General features: G+C 31.4%; 1 protein-coding gene across 1 annotated transcript; it reads right to left on the reverse strand.

The window, feature by feature from the left end:
• Window positions 1-18,034: 18,034 nt before the first annotated feature.
• LOC140433775 (uncharacterized) lies at window positions 18,035-18,805 on the reverse strand. Its single transcript, XM_072521751.1, has one exon. The coding sequence runs from the start codon at window positions 18,803-18,805 to the stop codon at window positions 18,035-18,037; it is 771 nt and encodes a 256-aa protein (XP_072377852.1).
• Between the last annotated feature and the right edge of the window lie 462 nt (window positions 18,806-19,267).

Below are 19,267 nucleotides of genomic sequence, written 5' to 3' on the forward strand. Positions count from 1 at the left end.
GACCAAAAATACAACAGTTACTGATATCCAAAGTCTGCAGACAAACAAATCAAAGACAAAGTTGTTGCCTTGCTTAAACCTGGCAAAAACTCCAACGACCACAAAAGCTATCGGTAAATATATTTATTTTGTCAGCTTTACAAAATACTTCTTAAGAGGTAAAACAGAAGGAAAACTCAAATTAAAAGACAAAAATTGCTATAGACAGGGAAGATTATGTACGTCATAAATACTAAATCTTGCTCAACACAGCAAAGATGGGTACAAAGATATCAGGTATGAGGAGTGGTATTTGTCAATCTAAGCAGCAATTTGCAGTTTACGACACCTTAAATAAGAGGGCATTTTCTCCAAATCTATATGATATCTCCTTAGGTAATAAACTTACTTGTTTTACTAGCGTATGCCTACACAACAGAAGATTTTTGGTATTTCTGAATGGTAACAATAGCAGATGGAGAACGCAGAAGAACGGTCTTCTTTGGGGTAGCGTAATGGCACCTACACTGTATAACATGTACACAAACCATCAACTCATACCAGTAAAGACTAGGACTTTTATTATGTATACGACACATCTATTATTGCACAACCAAAAACTTTTGTTGCTGAAGTGGAGAAAAATATAAATCATGCCTTAAACACAATAAAAAGAGACTATAAATCATTTTTAAGGCAAACCCCGGAAAAACTCAGGTGTGCTACTTTAATGTCCACAACACAGACGTTTTCACAAATCTGAACATCCAATAGTGTCATGAAATCCTTATACTCTGGACTTGCTATAAATACCTTGAAGATAGTTTGTATTACACTTAGTCATTCACAGAACTTTCTTTAAAACTAAAAGGCACACTGAGAACCAGAAGTAATATTCTCCGCAAACTTGTCAGCTAAAAATGAGAAGCACATCCTTCCACCCTTAAAACGTAAACGCTTGCATTCTATGCTTCTGCTGTCGAATATACCTTGCCAGTATGAATGACACCAACACATACTTAATACGTAGATTTAGCTATAAATTAGTCATCCAAATTCAGCGGATATTAAGACTAACATCCATACATAAGCTTTACAATATCGTAGCTACCAAGACACCTAATATCCGAAGATAAGTAGCTAAAGAACGAAAGAAACAAAATCTAGATTCGCAACATGTACTCCACGAATACAAGCTCATTTTATGACTAAAATCGAGAAAAAATTGGCCAGATCAACACATGTGCAAGATATACCAAAAAAAAATAAGCTAATCCTCGCCATCTGAACCCTCGGGACGACTCTTGCCTGCAAACACTGGTTAAATAATATCTATTTTAGCACTTAAATATTTATTTTGAGATAACCTATCCAGAATTATATGTAGTATTCAAACAAAACCAGAAATAAAATAATAAAGAAGCTACAAGATAGCGTAAAACAATAGATGGATGAAATAAAACAAGTTCATATTAATCGGATTCTTAAATAAAACGTATAAAGACATACTAACGTTAACAAAATGCATTAGGAAATTTCCGCATATGAAAAAAACATCCAACTTGGTAACGAAATCCTTTTGTATCTATAAAGCTATTTTAAGAAAAGCACGTACCTACCAAAAACAGGTATTTGGTAGTATACATATCTATTACACACTGTAATGCGTATGAATGATAACAAAAATAAGGACTAAGGAGTCCGTATGAACCGTTTAGAATATACGCTGAAAATATACGGCTTAATCGCATAGTTGCCAAACTATCAGAGCTTACTTAAACCAATGTACTTATGGTTCCAATATACAGTGAAAAAGATCTGAACGACCCCTATAATATATACACGTGAACTAAGCGATATACATTTATGATACAGGGGTACTTATGGACTCTACAAATTTTTTAAAAATTATGAAACTATACATGTTAACGAATAGACACAGACAATATTATGGAATGGTCAAGTGAGCTCCGTATATCGGTGTCCACTTCACCACGGAGCTTACTTGAACCTTAATTTTAACATGGGCGGAGTTTACTTTATGCCGTAGATATATATATATATATATATATATATATATATATATATATATATATATATATATATATATATATATATATATATATATATATACATCTAGCGGTTAATGTAAGCTCCGTTCTAAAACGGTATTATACTAACTCCAGGCGAATATACACCGTGTATATTATTATCTGGGTAGCGCTTTATGTGGACTCCGACTAACACGTCGGATTAAGTGGACTCCGTAATAGGTTAAAACACTTTTGGGATCCGTATACATTTCTTTGCGTATACAACTAAACTCCTCCGATGTTGCCAATAATTTGATTAGTCGTAGATTTTTAAATTTTACAGCAGGTACGTTTTGGATCTTCAAATTTATTTAAATATCAATTAATTTAGTCATCGAGAAATTTCACAAATACGTACTTGGTTATTGTAGTTAAATATTTTTTGGTGGTAATTTATATTACTTGCTTTAATTATAGATAAACTGAAATTAGTGTCTATTATAAACTTTAAAAAGGCAAGGGTCCATTTTTATGTACTGGTATGTTTTTTAATGCATTGGCACTGAAACATTTATTATATTATAAATGTACGTTCCGATGTTTCGATTGCTACAGTTTATGACGAATAAAATATTTGTTTCATGAAGTAGTCAAATTTGAATTATAACAATTTATAAATCATTCTTAAAATTCCAATTTTTTACTGTCTAATTTCAGTATTTCGATTTTTAAATGTAGGGAATTCAATATCCTATATACTATATTTTAGATACACATAAACACATAGATACACTTATGGCAGATACTAAAAGAAGAAATATTTCGGTACCTTAGTGTAACTTGATTCTCGGCAACATATCTATTACAATTACATATAATATGTTCGGTCTTATTGTTTTAAATGCTTTGTGCTTGTACAAGCTATCATTATTTCAACTTTAAATAATTGTGTTTTTGTATCTTTCACTGTCAGACATATCAAAATTTAATATTTAATTTAGAAGTAAATGTATATTATTTAATATTCTTTTTTTTTGTCATTTGGTTTAAATATAGATCACTTATATTCTTCTTGCTTATTTATTTTTATTCGTAATACTTATTAACGTACTTAATAACGTACCCGTTTTTGCAAAAAGCAACAACGGGTACAAAAGATGTCGGGTATTAGGGGTGGTATTTGTCAATCTAAATGCCACTTACGACATATTAAATTAGAGGACATTTCTCCAAAACTGTATGACATCGCCTTAGATAAAAACATCACGTGTTTTATCCGCGTATATCTACAGAACAGAAAATTTTTCGTATCATTCAATGGTAAGATGAAGAACGCAGATGAATGGTCTCGCTTGGGTTAGCGTAATGGCACCTACACTGTATTACATTTACACAAATGATTAACCGATACCAGTAGATACTAGGACTTTCATGTAGCCGATACATTGCACAACCAAAACTTTTGTTGCTGAAGTGAAAAAAAATCTAAATGATGCCTTAATATAATAAAAATAAACTACGAATTAATTTTAAGCCAAACCCCGAAAAATCTTAGGAGCGCTCCTTTAATTTGTCTAAGACAGGCGCTTTCACAAAACTGAATATCTAATCCAATATAAATCTAATATAATCTATAATCAAATAAAAATACCTTTTTTTTTAAACGCATCTACCACGAAGAGGCATTAGCGTATTTAGATTAATGTTACACTTGATACAAATAGTGTATATATATATATTAGTTTACAATTAATAATAATAATATGTATGTGTATTACAATGTATGTTTTAAATCTTATGAAGAAGTTGACAGTCTTTAAGATAAGAAATTATTCTTTGGGTATCTGTATTTTCTTCTAGGGCAGTTGGGTATGCTATATTTGAGTCGTTCACTGTTATATTTAGGACACTGTATTAAAAAATGTTTTACCGTTAGAACATGGTTGCACACTTCACAAACTGGTTAATTTTTGCGCTGTAGTAAATAGCCATGAGTAAGTCGTGTCTGGCCGATACGGAGACGGGTGTCATCAGGTGCCACCAATCACGCACCTCGATGTGCATCGCCCTTCCTTCTGGAACTTATAATTAAATCTAATTGGTTAAGAAATGAAAAAGTTTCATATAAAAGTTAATTTATCTTTAAATATGGGACATTTTCGGATCTCAAGTCAGTATGGTTTTACTCCTCCAGGGTAGCTCCCTAGAGCACTTTGCTCGAAGGGCTCTGCGAATTTTCTAAGACTCTGAAGTTGAGTTTTTTTCTTCTTAGAAAACCTGTGTTTTATTTCTACAAAAGTAAATAAACCATAAAGGCATTGTCTTTTTCAAGACAATGCCACAATAAGGGCGTACCGGCTAACTACGCAATATTGCAACATATTGCGCAATAGTTTGAGACATTAATAAACATGGAAACTTGCACCAAGATGCTATCGGCTTTTCATACGTTTATTAATTACACCGGAGACGACACGGGTAAGCATCACATGCTCTCTTCTGTCTTTTACTTTTGGTTTCCAAAGATATGGATGTTTCTTAACTTCGTATAGCCTTAATGGAGTGTTGTTCCAAGTTTGTTGCCATTTTTGAATTATTTCTTGTTTTAAGTATGGTTTTAAATCGTTTTGTACCATTATGTTACTTTCTTCGGACATCAGGTTAGTTGGTGCGTTTTTAGCTAGTTTATCTACAACTTCGTTACCTTCAATTCTGACATGAGAAGGCACCCATAAAAAATGAACTTGGATGTTCTTATTTGAAATGTTTTTAAGTTCTTTTTTAATAAGAAGTAGAAGGGGGTTGTCTCTTTAGAATTGCGAATAATTCAGCCGAAAAGATGGTTGTAATTGACGACAATTTGAAACTAACTGAGATAGGTTTGTTAGACTGATGTCGATATCCGGAATAGATATTGTCCGTGGCGCAGGGTTGCGGATTGAGGAGGTATCATAAGTTTTTGGAAATTGAAAATTTAATTTGGATACGTATGAGCTTATACGAAAGTAAAAAAGGATGATCAATTTGATGTGTTTGAAAATTTATTTGTAAATCGATCAGCAAAAACGTTATGCAGAACTGGATTATTTCGGTTTCATGACACCGCTGCTGCATATGTTAGGCTTATTGGAAAATAGGAATTTTACTACAACGAAATATAAACAATTTATGAAAATTTGATGATTTGAAGGAAAAAAATGTCAAATTAGGCTAGAGCAATAACTGAAACAAAAGAATCAAGTGGGAATATTGTCGAATTAATTTGAAAAATTATAATACCAACATAAAAACAAAAATAAAAGAGGCTCTTTGAGAAAGAAAAATAGACACACTTTATTAAAAGAGGTAAAAGTGAAATGCTAAGAAAAAAATGCTTGTTTGAAACAGATGTGAAAGAGGGCAAAAACTAAATCAAAGAATTGATTGAGATTAAGTACATCCCTAGAGAAGAATGAATAACATATCTCAGATAAATAAACGGAACAACAGAAACTGAGTATATTTTATATCTTTCCTTATGGCATATTTTTAAAACAAAGCTTCTATACTGGCATTGTATTACTTTTTCTCTCTACAGTAAAATGCTGAGGTGAGCGTCACGGAACTAGCGCCACAAGATGGCGTCGTGAAGGGTAGCTTCATAGAATAGCGGCTCTTGGCATCGATTCACTACTCTTGATCAATTCGTTTTTAGTCATCATATATTTACTCCAAAAATAACTAAAAAATATAGACATTAAATGAGAAGTAAAAATTAAAAGAATAATATGTCACTAAAAGACTTGATTTGTAACGATTATCAAAATTTAATAAAAGTCATAAATGTCATCCGGTTAATAACAACATTAAATCGTCTGTCAATAAAAAATGTGAAGAACAATTGGACAACACATAGTTTGGATTTAGAGGTGGATTGGGAACAAAAGAGGAATTGTGCGCAATGGTGGTACTATTACAAAAATGCAGAGATTATAATGAAAGCGTATTCTTATCTAATATAGATTTTCAAAAGTATTTGACACAGTTGAACCTGGTAAGCCCATACATGCATTAAAACACATAAACCTAGATACCAAGATATTAATTTAATAAAAAATGCGGGTAAAAGATAGTGAGACAAATCAAGCAGAAATTCAAAAAGGAGTCAGCCAGAGATGTGTGTTGTGATGTGAAATGTCACCACAATTATTTAATGTGTACTCCCAACTAATATTTTAGGAGACACTATGGGAAAGAAGTAAGGAATGGAGTGAGCATCATTAATAACAAAAAATTTGCATACTAAACCCCAATTATGACAGAAAATATAGATGATTTACAAATTCTTATATAAATCATTAACAGATAAAGCAAAAAGATAGGACTAAACTAAACAGATAAAAGTCAATGTTTACAAATAAGAAATTGAGTATGGTTATTAGATTAAGATCGTCGAATGTTATGTATGGTCGCAACTGCTCTATGGGGTAGAAGCTTGGACCCTAAAAGCCAAATCTGTAAACAAATTAAAGGCATTCGAAATGTGGCTATATAGGCATATTCTTAAAATTCCTTGGACTGTAAAAGTCTCAAACGAAAAAGCGTTAAGACGAATTGTCTATCTGGACATCGGATCTGGGCCACATAGTTCGAAATGATAAATACTCTCTTCTACGCGTCATCATGCAAGGAAGAGTAGAGGGAAGAAAAGTCTTGGGAAGAAAGACAAAATCTTTAAATCTCAAAAAGAATATCTAAAGTCAAATTTAACACGCTTTCATGCCTTGTAGTGAAATTTTGTTTCTTATTACAATACCGGATCCTGGAAAATTTTAAATACATTAAATTAAATCTCTCGTAAATTATAAAGCCTATTCTTAGATTAAAATAACAGACTTCTTAGTATTATGATATGTAGTATTGTGATAATGTATAGGTGTCAGTATTCTTTTAAAAGAGATTTATAGATTGGTATATAAATTTCACGGTCATGTTTCATACGGTTTTATCTTTCATACAAACATTAAAAACCTTAAGTTTCATTTTACATACAATTAGCACGTTGGCTCTGAAAATGACCTATAAATATGCATTGTTAAAAATCGTATAGATTTATCAATTTAAAATGTTCTTTGTCGTCTTGATTATTTATCTCAATTCGTTCCTAATTAAGCACATTAAGGTACCTCTCTCATTTTTTAATTACTACTTTTTTTTACCTTTTGCTATAGTTTTCCTCATTTTCTTGATTCATATCGATTTAACTCATAACGAATATTGGGTGGTTTATTGTTTCATGAAACTTTCTCCTTATATGTCCGTATCATACAAGTTGTCTAGTTATTATAGCGTATATAATGTCGTATGTTAATTCCATTTTATTTAACAACAAAATACTAAAAACTTTGTTTTCAAAACTTTCACCAAATTAATTGTATCTTATCACTACAGCTGTTTCGGCAGAGTGCCTTTCTCAAGTCTCAAGTTTCTCGAATCCATCAATCATCTATTGTATTTCTTATCAAGATTTTGAAGTAGCTGTGCTCCATTAGTCCATTTTTGTTGGTTTGTGTCACTGATTCTTTTTTTTCTTTATTGTCATCATTACGTAGCGCTACAACACTGGGTGGGCCTTCGCTAACTACAACTTTTTTCCAAGTTGATCGATTTTCCACGAATCTTCAATGAAATGTTAATTTTCTAAGATATGATTGGATGTTTTCTCTCCATTGTATACTGAGACACCCAAGTGGCATTCTTCTGTGCTAAGTTTCTTCCATACCAATTTTACAAGTTTGACATCTTGGCGTCTATGCATGTGTCCGATCTACCTTAAGCGATTTATTTTCCTGAACAATATCGTTATAAGAGCTTTCTTTATTCAGTATATGTTCTTATTCTATACGGATTTGTAGTGATATTATAATGAGGTTAAAAAATTTGAGAAGAATTATGCTCTGTATTTCTTTAGTGACATTATTATTAACTGTGATTATTGATCTAAGATATTTAAAGTATTCCATACTTTCGAAATTGAAGTTGTTGACTTTATTATTTTATCTAGATGTATTGAATTGCTCTCTTCTTTTGATTCGCTTGTATTTGGTTTTCATTTTGTTGATTTTAAGTGAAACATTTTTCGTACTCTCTTCACTTTTCCTCTTCACAAATCAATATCATTAGCATATGCTAGGAGTGCTTTGTACTTTGGTCCATTAATGGATTGCATCTTAAATATGCGTTATTTCTATTTTAGTAAGCTGTTCATAAATTTTTTGAATATTTAAATCGAGAATCTGTATTTATTCGACTGTTTTATAACACAGTTTCTTGGCGCCTATTTTAATCTCTGTTTTTTTTGGTTCGGTTATCATTATTACAAAGATTTTGCGGGATATCGACATAGGGAACTCGGTGCTATGTCCTTAACGTTTCCATAACCAACGTTCGAATATTTGTCTTACTGTAAAGTCATGACGATTTTACTAAGAAATATAGTGCTATTTAATAATATTAAAGTTCAAGCAACAATTCCTATATGCCTTAACTTGGTACTGATATCTCTGCTCCCCGATCCCAGGTAGCAGTCAAGAAAACATTAAAACTGCTACACTCATGTTTCCTATTATCCAACGATTAGCCAGTCCAGGACTATACGCCTTATTATAGTACTGATATTGCTTCTGCCCCTCATAAGTGAATCCCCCTCATCCATTGTATTTCTTCAATCCCTTCCAATCAAGATTTTGAAGCAGCTTTGCACCATTAGTCCATTTTTGTTGCTTTTTGTCACTGTTTCTCCTTTCTCTTTATCATCATCGTTACGTAGCGCTATAACATTGGGTGAGTCTTCGCTAACTTTTCTCCAAGTTGGTCGATTTTCCACGAATCTGTAATGATGTTGCAAACGAAATGTTAATTTTTTGAGATATGATTGGAAGTTTTCTCTCCATTGCATACTGAGACGCCCAAGTGGCATTCTTCTGTGCTAACTTCCTTCCATACCAGTTTTACAAGTTTGACATCTTGACGTCTATGCATGTGTCCGATCTACCTTAAGCGATTTATTTTCCTGAACAATATCGGTATAAGAGCTTTCTTTATTCAGTATATGTTCTTATTCTATACGGATTGGTAAGCGATATGATAATGAGGTTAAAACATTTTTTTTATTATTTTTCTTTCATATATTTGTAGTTCTTTCCTATTTTGTCCATGATTCGCATCCATGTATTAAAATAGGTCTAAAGTTTGAATTATGCTCTGTGATTCTTTAGTGGCATTATTGAAGTTATACTTCTATACGCACGGTCGGCGTTGGAAATTTGCACGGGAGTGAATCTGTGAAACCATTACATATGTAAGATAATGAGTAAGAGAGAGATATAAGATATATTTTCTCTCTCTTCCTACCTCGGGAATAAAAATGTTCCTTTTGTATATATATTTAATATTATAAATCTATTATATTATATTATATAATGTTATATACTTATATAATATAATATGTATTAATATTATTATTTATGTGATATGTTTTGTATTATTTATTAAATGTTCATAATTATTTTAGGCTTTTGCATTTCAAAATAATCACTGTATGACAGACAACTGTCAATTCTGAAATCCGTTAGTATCATGTCTAATTGGCAAATCTTTTACGTGCTTGGTTCATACGCTGGTGTACGTGAGTTCGAATCCCAATATGAATTTCCTTTTTTATTTTTGAAATATTTAAAAACTTCACGTTAATGTTATTAAATATATGTAATATACGCAAAAATGCTAAATTTTAAAATTAAATGAAAATTTGTTTGTGAGTTGTTGGTTTTTTATTTTTATCTTTGTAAAGTAAGTTATGTATATTGGCAGTTTTAAATACTTATGAATATTGCATTTTAATTTGTATTGTATTATTATATTGAATTATGTTGCAGTGTATTGTATTGTAATTTTTATATTAATAACAAAATAAACAATGCATTTTACTGCAGAGTATGCGTAAAAAAATTTTTTGCGTTCAACTCCTTTGATATATATCATTAGCATATGCTAGGAGTGCTTTGTCCCTTGGGCCGTTAATGGAGTACTTCTTAAATAGGCGTTATTTCTATTTTAGTAAGCTGTTCATTAATTTTTTGACTATTTGAATTGAGAATCTGTATTTTATTCGACTGTTTTATAACACAGAGTTTCTTGGAGCATATTTTCATCTTTGGTTTCCCGTATCATTATTACAGGGATTTTGCTGGATATCGACATAGTGAACCCGGTGGTATGTACATGATGTTTTCATAACCAACGTTCAAAAATTGTTCTTACTGTAAATTCATGATTATTTTACTAGGGAATATATTGTTGTTTAATAATAATAAAGTTCAGGCAATAATTCCTATATTCTCGGTATATAACTCGGTAATGATAATTCTGATCCCCGATACCAGGTAGCAGTCGCGAAAACATTAAAACTGCTACACTCATGCTTCTCATTATCCAACAATTAGCCAGTCCAGAACTATACGCATTATTATGGTACTGATATTGCTGCTGCTCCTCATAAGTGAATAGAATATGCAAGGAAGGTTTTGACAATTTAATAGGATTTTGTATGTTAGAATATTATTTCTCTGAGAAAGTGAAGAATATCTATTTGCTATCCGGATTTAATCCATAAATTAAATATTAGTATGCTATAAAATAATGCTAGTAGCAGCAAAAAAGCGGTCTAATAGTCACTAATGAGAAAATCAAATAAATGTTCTTTAACATACAAAAGAGAGGATCTAGATTAGGGCATAACGGAACAATAAAGCCATATAATTTTGAAAGATTGCAGCGTCTTAGATATCGTAGGTAACGTTGTTACATAAGAAATAAAAGGAAATATTCAGGTAGCTAACTAATGTATATGTATATATAAGCCTCTTTTAAATCCAGAAGTCTAATTCGAATCCCTAAAATTAGGGTATATAAAATAGTGAGCAAACCAGTGCTAATATGTGGAGACGTGACGAGAACGTATTAATTAGACCAGGATTGCTAGAAAAGCCATCAGAGGTATTTTCCGACTTACAGAGGTCCGAGTACTAACCAATACCAAACAGAAATAATTCCAAGATCAAACACATATATAAAGATAGCAACTTCGTACAAGAAACTAAATCTCAATGCTAAAGTTGCGCTGGCTTTATCCAAAGACTCTATAATAACTGCCCAATTTAACTTGCCAAGTTAAATTGGGAGGATGCCCCAAGAGAAAAAATGTCCTTAGGACTTCCACAAATGAAGTGGGAGGTAACATATGGTCAGATTTAGGAATAATAAGACTATCTACCGACCCATCATATTTATCAACACCTGCTATCCTACCTACAATCAATACTTATCTGTTGTGGACTATCAAATCAATTACATATAATCAAACGAACTAGGCTTAAAAAAATTATCCTAGAAAAGGCACTTCAGAAATTTTGACATAAATTTTAAAAATGCCATTTACGTGGCTGTATTTTCAAAAAGGCAATAGAATCTTGTTGCGTTCTGACTATACGATAACGATGATCTTTATATAGAAAATATAGAAAATAAAAGCAAGAGAACTATAATTATGAAACGAAAAGATTACGAAATGAAAAGATTATATAAATCCCTTATATTTACACAGACTGGTTTACAAAAGGTGTAAATATAAGGGATGACGAATGAGCATAAAAACACAGCTGTTTTAAAAACTTAATATTATTAGACGAATTTAGGATCAATTTCACTCAAAATATGATATGCTAAATTATGATACGACAGAAAAAAAGGCAATGACTTTTACAGCTATTTGCCACATAAATATCAATGTAAATATAATAATTGAAATATGAAACCCAAATATGATGATTTTGCCACAGCATATGAATATTGTCTCATACTGTTATATAGCAATTTGTTATCACATTTTAACTTGTTTATTTCCTTATTATCCATATATGAGTTGTAAACCGATATTACAAGCTCATTTACTTTTCAGAAAGAGACTATATAAGTACAGTTATTACTAAACAAATCTGACTCGAAATATCGTCTATAAGTAACAGTATGTAAAATTTAAATTTTTATGGAGTTCAAAGTAGAAGCCTTCACGAAATTTGAAGTTACAATAAGACCACCGCAATCGAGCGTACTCTTACTCTGGATAATGAATAATTATTTAATCTGTTAATTCTTCAATCACCCGTTCAATATGATGTTTGTCAAATCGGTCCTTTTTAGGACCAACTATTCTACTTATGTCTATAAATATTAAGGACATATCTACAGATACACACACTCTACTTTACTTAAGCTTATCAGACATATACGCTTAACACAAATGTGACGTATTTCTGCTGCAGGAAGCAAATAGAGGGCCAAACCTAGGGTATTTGGTATTAAGCTAATCGCTGAAAATAACGAAATAAACATAATAAATGCCGGCAAAGAAGCAAAGAAAAACTTAAAATAAGAGAGGACAAAACCAGTCAGCTGAGGAAACCTTTCAACGATGTTGAGTTTGGATCCACTATCCACGTATATTATAAACAATATTACGGCTCCTTACTGAGGATCTAAACACAAAACTAATTATAAAATTTGGACAAAAAAATACAACAGTGGCTAATATCCAAAGTCTGTAGACAAGCAAAGTAAAGACAAAGTTATTGCCTTGCTTAAACCTGATAAAAACCCCAACGACCACAAAAGCTATCGGCCAATATATCTATTTATTTTTTCAGCTATACACAATACTTCTGCATATGATCCTTAATATAAACCGATAATAGAAGGTAAACTTAAATTTAAAGATAAAAGTGGCTATATATGACAGGGTAGATCATGTTCGTCACACATACTAAATCTTGCCCAACACAACGAAGACGGATATAAAAAATATCAGACATGAGGAGTAGTATTTGTCAATCTAAATTCTGCTTACGACACCTTAAATTAAAGGACATTTCTCCAAAATCTATGTGATATCCCCTTAGGTAATAGAACAACAGAAGATTTTCCGTATCACTCTTTGGTAAGAAAAGATGAAGATTGAGAACGTAGAAGAACGGTCTCCTTTGGGGTACCGTAATGGCACCCACACTGTATAACATTTACACAACCCATTCCCGTAAATACTAGGACTTTTATTATGTAGACGATACATCTATTGTTGCAGAACCACAAACTTTTGTTGCTGAAGTGGACAAAAATCTAAATCATATCTTAAACACATTAAAAATAGATTATAAATCAATTTTAAGCCAAACCCTGGAAAAAGTGAGGTGTGCTCCTTCAATGTCCCTAACAGAGACGCTTTCACAAATTTGAACATATACCTGAACCAATAGTGTCATGAAATCATTAAACACACTTTGTAATTTACAGAACTTTGTTTAAAACTAAATGGCAAACTAGAACCAGAAAAATAGTATTCTCCGCGAACTTGTCAGCTAAAAATGGGAAGCACATCCTTCCACTCTTAAAACGTAGACACTTAAACTCTATGCTTCTGCTGCCAAATATACCTAGCTTGTATGGGTGACATCAATACATACTTGACACGTAGATTTAGCTATAAATTAGTCAGCCAAATTAAGCGGATATTAAGACTCTCATCCATACATAAGCTCTACAATATCGTAGTTATCAATCCACTTAATATCCGAAGATAAGTAGCTAGAGAACAAAAGAAACAAAGTCTAGATTCGTAACATTTACTCCAAGAATAACAACCCAATTTATGACTAGAATCGAGGAAAAACTGGCTAGATCAACACATCTGCAAGATATACAAAAAAAATAAGCTGTTTCTCGCCATCTGAACCCTCAAAAGGAACTTCCTTATGGTAGTTATCTTTCTTAAATCTGCCAGGAAGACTCTTGCCTGCAAACAGCGGTTAACCTGTGTGAATCTGGGGTGATAAAAGATTCATTACACTTTCTTCGTTGACTTTGCCATTCAAATCGCTCTTTTCTGAAGGGACAAGGTTTATTTATTTGAACTCAACATGTAAAGTACAGTCAGTAAGCTATTACTTATAAAGATCATTGCAAATTTGACACTAGCTACACTTATATTGACTACATATTACCCCTAAATAGGAGATAAAACATTCAGAAGTATGTAATATGGGTGAAGTGGTATAATTCTTGTTAGATAAATTAAGCATTCTTCCCTTTTTTGTGCTACTATCCATTTTTACACAAAAATATCTATTTAAGCAAATAAATATTTATTTTGAGATAACCTTCTATCCAGAATTATATGTAGTACACAGATAAAACCAGAAATAAAATAATAAAAATCTGTATACAAGATATCATAAAACATTGGATAAAATAAAAAAGTTCTTATTTATCGAATTCTTAAATAAAACGTATGAAGACATACTCACGTTAACAAAATACATTAGGAAATTTCCGCATATGAAAAAAATCCAGTTTGGTAACGAAATCCTTTTGTATCTATAAAGCTATTTTTAGAAAAGCACGTACCTACCAAAAACAGGTAGTTAATAGTATACATATCTGTTACACACTGTAATGCGTATGAACGATAACAAAAATAAGGAGTCCATATCAACCGTTCAGACTATACGCGAGAAGTATACAGCCTAATGGCAGAGTTGCCAAACTATCAGAGCTTACTTAAACCGATATACCTATGGTTCCAATATACAGTGAAAAAGATCTGAACGACCCCTATAAGATATACACGTGAACTATGCAATATACATTCATGATACAGGGGTACTTAAGGGCTCCACAAAATTTTTAAAAATTATGAAACTATACATGTTGACGAATCGACAGAGCCAATATTATGGAATGGTCAAGTGAGCTCCGTATATCGGTGTCCAGTTGACCACGGAGCTCACTTGAACCTGAATTTTAACATGGGCGGAGTCCACTTTATGCCGTAGATATATATATATATATATATATATATATATATATATATTGATATGATTGGTGTTTATAGAAAATAATTTATAAGTTACACTACTAGATAATATTAGATATTAAAAGTATTTGGTTATTTTATAAGTTATATACTAGAGAATTTTATAAAAATTATTTATGTGAGGGCATTTTTAAGAAATTAGCATATAATAATTGTAAAAAGTTGTATTTTAATAATTATAATATTGTAGATATAATTTAAGTGAGCCATGTGACTAGGCAACCAAAAATACTCTTTAAAGTGACAGATAGAAATTTATAATTAGGAATATAAAGAGGGGGTTATAATAATAATGTTAGTTTAAAATGTTTAATTTATATATAGTTACTGATTTAAGTGTTTATTCTGATCTGAAAAGCCTAAATGTCAACAAAATTATCAATGGAAAATTAAAGAATTCTCCAGAATAGAGCATTTGACCTTTGTTTACGGTAGAACATTCTCGAAATAATGGTTATGTCTGTGGATCAAACATATACTTTTTTCGAGAACATCCATATAGAAGAGATGGAACAAAATCGAACATGATTTCTTGCTAGACGATTCTAGAACATAAAAAAAGATATAAATACCCGGTGATTTGGATTCAAGTCAGTCAGAAAGTTATAGTAAGAGGTCCATTCAGTTAGTCAATCAGTTATGAGTTACAGTTACTATGACGGCCAGTTTTAGTATGAAAATTAGTTAGAGACAGTCAATCAGTTACAATTGTTCAATATAGTGAGTTAAATCAAGATTAAGAAACAGTATAAAGAAAATATTATTGAAGATTAAAAATTATGTTATGTATAAATGATGATAATGGAAGAAGTATTAATTGAATATTAAAATTAAATAATATTTTTGGTGATTGGATATTGATATATTAAAAAGAAGAATAAAAATAAATGCTGTTTGCTGGTTTGCTTGGTGGTTTATAAATGCTGTGAAGAAAAATATCTTAAATTGGTGGAAGCTGATAATTGGAAAAAGTAATTTCACAAAAACAAGGATAACCGAAGCTGAGAAGAAGACATTTGAGTGGTGATTATAATCTATATAGTGGAAAACAGTTCATTTAGGCATTGAGTGACAGAAAGGTACAAAATTTTGTTAATGTAATTTAGTTAGTGTCATAACAATTTCAATTTTGTAGATAGTTTGTTTAAATTTTACATTGTCTATAGAATTTAATTAGTTTCATAAGAATTTCAATTTAAAGATAGTTTATTTTAAATTTACATTGGCTAGGTTAGATATATATGTGTGTTTCATAATAGATATAATAAAGATAATTTAAAAAAGTACTTACAAACTAATTCTTTGAGAACCGCGATAAAAACCCTATATATTATATTATTAAAAATACTCATTGCTCATCATTCACAAACAATACATTACAACAATATATATATATATATATATATATATATATATATATATATATATATATATATATATATATATATATATCTATATATATAAATATATATATATATATATATATACAAATGTTCATACGCTAACTTAATACACTTTATGATATCTAACGAAAAGTATACTACACTTCGTTCATACATACTGTAAATTGTATTACGAATTTCGATTGTATTTATTAAATTAGTATTGGTAACTTTCTTAGGCCTGGTACGTTTTTTGGGCGGTGATATAAGTGCATTAGTTTTTACGGCCTGAGAAATAGAACTCACAGTTGAAATATGTAAATTTAAAGCTGCAGCTACTCGTTAAAAAAAGAATGTATATTTTAAGCATCTACAATAATATACAAAACATACATTTACATACTTCTCTAACAGCAGTCAAGGGTAGAATGGGGCCGTTATTATCACGTTCCTGTTCAAAATAATAATTCAAAGAAGCTACCATCTCTTTACAACGACTATTTAAATTCTTACGTGATATTTTTTTAAATAAAACACACCAATTTTGTTCTAAAAAGAACAGATTTTATTAAATAGGTAAACATATAAAACAAGAGGTATTCACTTTAAAATTCAAAATAATAAAGTACAAAAAGTTTCAAGACCGCAAACGTCAAATAAGTGTTACCAATTTATGCCAAAATATCATCTTCGTTCGATTACAGTTACAGTGTGTTCCGAACAAATGTTCTTCATAAAAACGCTTTATAATGCATTTGTACAAATTAAATGAAACATATTGTTGTGTATTTCTTTAAGTTAACGTTAATAAAAATCTTTAAATATTATTTCTACGCGTATATAATAAAATATGTCTAGTGGCTGTACTCCAGTGTACTCGGCAAAATGATTCTAAAAAAGAAACATACCTACCGCCTAAATATTTCGTTTATCATGCGAACTCAAGGGCTATGACTCGGATGATGTGCAACGGTAAGTAAATTTGATGAAGTATATGCTAGCACCTGAGAGGTCATGAATTTCGATTTTTCTAATATTTTTATTTTTGAAGAGACATCTAGGAATTTTTAGTGAGTGCAAGCAAGATAGACCTTGAATGAATTTGAGTCATTCTTTCTAAATTTCAGAGTTAAGATGGTCATCCCAATCAATTTTTGCAAGCCAAATTTTTCTCATTATTAATTTTGCAATAATTACTACCGGAGCAATGAGACCTTCATGGTCAAAAATTTGAGCTATCAGCGATAGAACTTCTCTTCTCTTTTAGTATAGGTGGTTTTGATAAGTGATTCTTGTGAGAACTGAGGTAGATAAATTGAGAATACATCTGAATTGGCATTCCAGTAGAGTCCTAATACCTTGCTATTACCATTTTTTAGAGCTATAACATAATTGGAATCACGAGAACGAGAGGAGACATTTTCCAAAAATGTTTGAGAGTTAGAACACCATTTGTGTACTGATATTCCTACCTTGTTCAATAATTCTGTGATTTCAAAATAAACCTTTAAGATATTTGTTGGGTTATCAGTACCATACAACATGTAATCTACATAGCATGCATTGAGGATAGCATCACTTTTCAAGAGGATACGATTCTTGATGAGTTCGAGCTAATTCTACTAGACTTTTACAGCTAAGAAAGTTGCCACAGTTAGTACCATATGTTACAGTATTCAACTGGATGCATTGCAACTATCTTGAGGGGAGTTTCGCCAGACAATGTTTAGGAGATATCTTTGAGTGGGGTTTATGAGGATTTGCCTGTACATGTGCATGAGATCAGACGTAAACACATATAAAAATGTTCTAAAATTTATGAGAGTGTCAATTAGATCTGGTTGAGTTTTATATCCCTTCAACATAATATCATTGAGTGAGACACCGGAGCTTGTTTTCATGGAATAATCAAACACAACACGTAATTTATTTGTAAGCTTTTCCTCACGAATAATACAATGGTGTGAGATAAAGTATTTATTAACTGATATTTGGTTTGTGAGTGTGAGGGGTACCACCTTTGCATTACCAAGAGAGAGATATTTTTGTATGAAGTCCTTAAACTGGGTATAAACTGTGTTATATTTTACAAGTTTCATTTCTAGATTGTAAAACCTTTGTCTTGCAGAATAAAAGGAATTGCCTAGTCTTTTAGGTTCTGCTGAAGATCGTAGTGACAAATCTACTTGAAACCTACCTTCAGGTAATAATTTTGTGGTATTTTTAAAGATATGTTCTACGAGTTCATTATCCTGACTGAGCATGGGACTTTCAGCGAGTTCTTCAACCTCCCAAAATCTTTGAATGAGTGCATCTAGAGGATTAGTGTTATCCAAAGAATTGATACAAAGAGAGACCTGAGTTGAAAAACAAGGATTTTCGTTATTGTCTGAGATGTGTAAGGGATAGTTGGGAATTGACTGTGAAGGTAGTCTTCCTTGGAACATTATTATATATCACTACTCATCATATATACTCTTCCACAAGAGATCTAGCGATGAAGGACCATAAAGGAAAATGATGGCAGCGTACCAAACCCTCGTGGTAACCTGTCTAGCTTTGTTACAGGATTGAATTGGCTGCTGATTAATATATTTCCTCTTGTGGGGGTGAGAAATTTATACACTTAAACATTTTTATTAGCGGTTTATTAACCTCCACAATATCTTTTTTGTATACACTTTACAACACTAAACTAAATTTAACTGTGCTCTTGTAAGAACAATTATTATGTGGCACCGGTGAGAGAGAGAGAGAGTAACGTCTAGATCGACTTAACCACTTGAAAAACTTACTGTGCTCTATGCGACTAGAGTGAGCAAAGGGACGAGGGATGTGCGGGCTGAAGAGGTGTCAAATGCGCTGACGATTCGTCTGGTCTTTTTTACTAACAGATAATATTTGATATT

The sequence above is a fragment of the Diabrotica undecimpunctata genome, chromosome 2 (assembly GCF_040954645.1).
Source record: "Diabrotica undecimpunctata isolate CICGRU chromosome 2, icDiaUnde3, whole genome shotgun sequence".
Lineage (NCBI taxonomy): Eukaryota > Metazoa > Arthropoda > Insecta > Coleoptera > Chrysomelidae > Diabrotica > Diabrotica undecimpunctata.